The sequence below is a fragment of the Charadrius vociferus genome, unplaced genomic scaffold (assembly GCF_000708025.1).
Source record: "Charadrius vociferus isolate BGI_N301 unplaced genomic scaffold, ASM70802v2 scaffold34, whole genome shotgun sequence".
Lineage (NCBI taxonomy): Eukaryota > Metazoa > Chordata > Aves > Charadriiformes > Charadriidae > Charadrius > Charadrius vociferus.
In genome coordinates, this window is record NW_009647989.1 from 1,083,337 (window position 1) to 1,088,970 (window position 5,634).

The 5,634-nt window shown below is 40.1% G+C and overlaps 1 protein-coding gene across 1 annotated transcript in view; it reads left to right on the forward strand.

The window, feature by feature from the left end:
* Positions 1–236: 236 nt before the first annotated feature.
* The window catches only part of ZFYVE26 (zinc finger, FYVE domain containing 26), a 49,122-nt gene continuing 43,724 nt past the window's right edge, over positions 237–5,634 (forward strand). Inside the window, exons 1-4 of the mRNA XM_009883481.1 lie at positions 237–433; positions 1,883–1,961; positions 2,810–2,899; positions 4,832–5,384. Of these exons, the coding sequence (XP_009881783.1) occupies positions 243–433; positions 1,883–1,961; positions 2,810–2,899; positions 4,832–5,384 (913 nt within the window). The 5' untranslated portion in view covers positions 237–242. The remainder of the gene's footprint in view (positions 434–1,882; positions 1,962–2,809; positions 2,900–4,831; positions 5,385–5,634) is intronic.

Genomic DNA, 5,634 nt, shown 5'->3' on the forward strand with positions numbered 1-5,634 from the left:
CGGCGGGGCGGTCATGGCCGGGCGGCAGCCGCGTTGACTGTCAGCCCGCGGTGCTTGTTGGCGCCTCACCCCCCTGCCCCTGCGGGGTGAAGCCCCCTGTAGCCTGGCCTTGGCCCTCCGCCTGTCCCTACCCAGGGCGCGCTGTCTGTGTGAAGAAGTGTGGGATGGTGCCCCAGCGCACCCTTACGGCATCAGCTTTGCCTGTGTCTCCCTGCCTCAGGTCACCTGCTCGTCCTGGGAAGATGCATTCTTTTGGAAATGAAGAAGCGGCCTCTCTGGAGCGGCTCTTTGGGTTTTTCTGCGAGTGCGTGCGGCATGGAGACTGGGAGCTTGCGCAGGCCTGTGTGCCCCAGCTGAGCCAGTGGCAAGGGGATGGCCCAGAGAAGGTGGAAGCAATTCTTCAGGCTCTGGTAGCTTGTCCCGTGGGCGTGAGGTAAGTAAGGTACTGTTTTGGTTCAGTAGACTTGAGCGTGAAATGAGGAGGAGCAATTAATTTAGTGGTGACTGTGGGAGACAGGTAGACTCTGGGTAATAGCACTTGCTTCAGTGCTGAAGTTTCTTGGATGTGCCTAGAAGTGCTGTTATCTGAACATTGACATCTTGTCACTGCCCCAGTACTTAGCAGGCTGCCAGGCCACTGGGATAACTAGCTGTGTTCATTTATGCAGTTGACATGGTGATTAATACAAGCTTAAAACTATTTGGCAGCATTTCAGAAATCTAATTCTATTAGATTTTACTGAAGGATAAAGAAGGAGAAGGAACATCTCCTGAAATTGCAGTTCTTTGAGACTGAGCTTCGATTAATTTGGAAATGGAACCACCAAGATCAGCACTGTAGTTATTTAATATGTTCTCTTGAAAGACTTTATGATTTCTAAAAATGTAAAAAATTATGCTGTTGATTTCTTATTTCTCTTGCAATGGATTTTGAAACGGCATTGGTTTTACTCGATCCTAGTTAGTTTTGATCTCTGCTTTTCAGGTAGGTGCATATGAAGGGTGACTTTCTAGCACTTCAGGGAATGTTGGTATTCCCCCTCTGCAAGCAAATGATCATACTTCTTCACATTAACATTTGTGTAACATTTTGGTAAAGGTTCTAAGAAAGTTTACACTGACAACAGTTAAAGAAGTCTGGAGGAAGGTGTGCACATGGTTAGATGAATATTGCTAATGGCCATGTGAGAGAGAACCATTTTTGATCTTTGATAGTTGGGCTATCACATCTAAAGGCTTTAGTTAGCAGTGCTGAGATTTTTAAAGGCAAATAAACTATCTCATACTTTTTCCTAGTCCCTTTGACAATACTGAATATGTTCACTAACAGTATAGGTTTTGTAATGTGTGTATAGGTACTGAAGCACATGATAAGCCAGTAGAAATTAGAAGTATTCTTTGTTTAATTAGTACGTAACTGCACTTTTAATTTGGACACAGAGCTGCACTTGTGACCTAAAACTTAGTTTAATTTTTTTTTTTTCGGGTAGAACTAGACAGAACAGGAAATAGCAGTGTTTGGCAAGTGGTCAGATTTCAAAGAAATCTGCTGAAGTGCTCAAAGAGGGCTATACAGTCTGAACTTCAGACCAGAAATAGATTTTGTTGTTTTGAAGAAAAGAACTATGGCATTAGTGTTGGTATTTGGCAGATCTAAAAGCAGTTATTTTCACAGCAGAAATCGTCGAGTTAATGTGTAAGTAGTACAAATATTCTGGTTTCTCTGCATTCTCTTCATGTCTGACTTGTCTTCAGCTATTTAGTCGTCTTTGTTCTTATCTTACACAAAGAAATATAAAAATCAAAATGACAGTGTTTTCACAGATCTTAGAGATGGGAACAACCTTGCATAATCCAGTGTATGTGTTTATTACTTTTGTAGATGGGGACAGAATTCTAGCCCATGGAGAACTGCATGGCTTTGGCTTCTTGTGCTGGAAAAATGGCTTGCCAGGAATCAGGTACAGAAACATCTAGCTGACTTACAAGTGTGACTTATGGCTCTGACTTCGAGCTGAATTCCAAGTGCAAAATGTCTGACTAGTTGCTTATTTAAGTTACAGGCTTTCCCATGTTTCATGGAATTAAGTTCTTAAGGTAGTTGGAGAGGTGCGTTGCTTTTGCTTTTAACAAACTTTTCAAAAAACAACTGTTAGTCTTCTCCATGCTAGAGAGAGAAATCAGGATTTTTTTTGTTTGTTTGGGTAACAGAAGTTGACTTTTTAACATTGAGCATTTCTTTAAATGGAAAGCATGAATATATTGACTTCTGCATTTGTGTGGCACCTTTCTTATGTTAAAGATGAAACAGCTCAGGAATCAGACAATTCTGTATAAGCTTTAGAAGGTGTAGGAAGTGCTTGCTTTTTTCAGACAGGTGCATTGTTTCATGAGTAAAAGAGAAACTCGTATTTTTTCCTCCTTTTTTTTTTTTTCTTTTCCCTAACTGGTACGCTGGGATGTGTGATCCTACTTTTTTTTTTTTTTAATTCATTTGCCCTTGTAACTACTTAGACTTGCATTTTTTCTTTACATTCTGAGGAAAGATGTCTCTAATTGATGGGATTGTAATTCTTGACAAAGTGACACTTGTCTCTGTTTCCAAATGTATAGATAAATGGAATCAATGGGTGTGGGAGCAGAAGCTAATTGTGGAATAGCCTTTAATTGAGAATTAGGTGTCTTCAGAGAGATATTTCAGTCTGCCTCAAAATGTTAATGAAAAAGCTAAAATTAGGTTTATATGGTCAGGTAAATAAATGAAAGTTTTATTGGCTAACATCTTTCCCATTCTCTCACATTGTTTTAGAAAACTGTTCCAGTTGTTCTTCAGAGAGAGACTGAATTTTTACTGTTCTTGGAAGAACTAGAGAAAGATGTCTCTGAGGAAGTCCTAAAGGTGAGCTACTTAGTACGCTCTGTTTCTTGTTCTTAGTTATGCAGGATGTCCAACTTTATCAGGTTTTGGAATCAAAGTTAATGCTTCCTGCTAACTTGACTGCCCAAGATGCTAATGTGTTATTAATCTTCTAGGCCACTGAAAGAGACTGTAGTTTAGATCCCTTTTGGAAGTTAATCCAGTGTGCCTGCAAGTGATTCCTCTGTCTAGAGAGGAGGCTACAAGCAGGCAAGGAACAAGCTTTTCTATATTGGTCTTTGTAACACTTCAGTCCTGACTGCGGCTACTTGCCACAGTCTTACATCTATAGACACCTTTAGTAATCATAAAGCTAAACCCCACTGTGAGCCAAAATAAACCACAGTCAGCAAGCACATTTTAAAAGGATATCTATTTTCTTTTTCTTCCTCCTAAGATCTTAATTTTCATCTCCTCCACACCCCTTTTTTCCCTTCCTGGGAGTTTTTGGGTGCTGTACTGTTACTACTGATGTTATTTGGTAATTGATATGATATGTGCTCTGGGGTCTGGGACCCATTTTTCCATTATTAATTAATACACACAGACTGATTTATTTGAGAAATACGTGGAAATGTGCAAAGATGGGTTAATAGCAAAAGCAAGGATAGAGCAGAAAATTGGGAGAGTTACTAACTGTAGAACTATTCAAATTTGGTGTTGGTTGCAACAGAATCAGACCTGACGTGTTGTGTGGAATGTCCTCAGATGTTGCTTCTAGTCTTATAGGTTCTATCTCTTCAAAGATTTTTTTTTGTTTGCCTTTTTTTAAGAGGAAAAGGAAAACTTTTATATTCAGAGGCTATTTGCAGCTTTTAAACATGAATAAGGAAAAGGTGTTTGATATTTCTGTAAGGATCCAGAATTAGCAATTGCAGGATGAAAGTAAGCAAGGTAAACTTGACTGTTGGTTAAAGTAAATCTGCTTGAAGTCTGTTAATGACTAATGAAGTCTGTGTACATTACCATCTAAGCTCCAAGGTCATGAAAGATTCCACCGTTGTCTGCAGTGTTGCACAGAAATAGGGGATTCAGCAACCTCATATGTTTGTCATGATTACTGTCAGCGGCATGTAAGTAGGTAGAGTTATGTTTTGATCCAGCAAATAAAGAAATGGATGTAGCGTCTTGTACTGCTAATATTCTCATTTTTGCACACACCAACCACCTCTCCCCTCCCTATTCCCTGAGTTGTCTCTTCCAGCCAAGAACAGTGCTCACATAGTTCCAGAAATGCCACAAGTGCTGCTTAATTGCTTAATTGAGGGTTGTCCTTCACCTTCTCACCCATTATTGGGAGAGCTAATTGAGATTTTTTTTTTGTTTGTTTGTTTTCCCGTTCCTAGTTCTGGAATTGTAGGTTTGCTTTTGATAGCAAGAAAAATTACTGTTGCTTAAGAAAGGAGTCTGTGAGATGGCTTCTAAATCCATTGGCCAGTTTTAACCAAGTTCGAAAAATTAATGTTGATGAGGATGGTGCAGTTGGTAGATAGATGATATGAATATGGAAAAGTAGGGTTAAAAAAAAAAAAAGACTGAACACTAATCATCATGCTCTTACTGATTTATGAAGATACAGTAACATCAGTATATTGCTGAGAGGTAGAATACGGTAGTGCTTCAGCTATCCCATAGGAGCTGCCTGTGAACTAAGCTAACTTGCTTATGAGCATATGGCCCATATAGTGTAGTTGTGTATTATAGGATTTTTTATATTTTGTTACATATTCAGGCACGTCCACTCTTCTAGGAAGGATATTGGACAAGGTGGACCATGATTAATGGTCCTAGGAAACATGATGTTTCCAGATTGATTTGTCGTCTTGCTTTCAAGTCTCTCGTATTTTTTAAATAATTTATTTCATATTTTTAATGGAGTCTGAAAGGCTTACTCTTTTATTATTTCCCTACCAGGAACTGTTTGAAGCATTTGAGTGCACCCAGAACAAGCATGTCACAGACAGAACAAGAAGAGATGGCTGTTCTCACAGATTCAGTTTGGATGTTGTTTCAGCTCTCCGGAAGCTTTTGCTGCGGGCTCCCCAGAGGGCAAAAGCCCTCCTTGAGTTCTTCCAGGAAGAACAAGGCACACACAGCTCCTCGCTCCAGCAGTACTGCTCTCTACAAAACATCTTTGTTGAATTTCTTCGTGACTCCTTGAAATCTCTGCAGAGGCTTCAGTGCAGTTCTGAGATTTCAGCAGAACTAGATCAAAGAGAACTAGTAGATACAATTTATGCTGCTCTTAGTATAGTGACTTTTGAGGTGGAGCACCAGGCAGATGAAGTACGGCACCTATTCAGGGAGCTCTTGGATGTATGCTGGGCTGAGGGAAGCCCATTGAGAGAGGAGAAGCTACTAAGCTGTATGCTGAGAAAGCAGAGCCATGGCCTGTTAAGCCTGTATAGCGGTGTTCTCATAGAAAGAATAAGAGAAAAATTTCTGGTGTCAAAATCAATACGAAAAGGTTTGTTTCACTGTTTGCTTTTATTTTCTTGTTTAGCAAAGCCATTGAGGCATTAAATAGGCAAGTTGTCAAGAGGTTGGGCAGTGTTCTTGCTAAGGACATGGAGTCTTAGAGAAGATGATGCTAAAACAACCTAAAGCAAAGAATTGGCATAGGAACACGAGGGCTGTCCCTACATTTCTGCAGTCTTGTGCTGCCTTCTCTTGTGAGCACTTCCTTTCCCACCCCTTGTTGTGCTCTGTTTTAATCT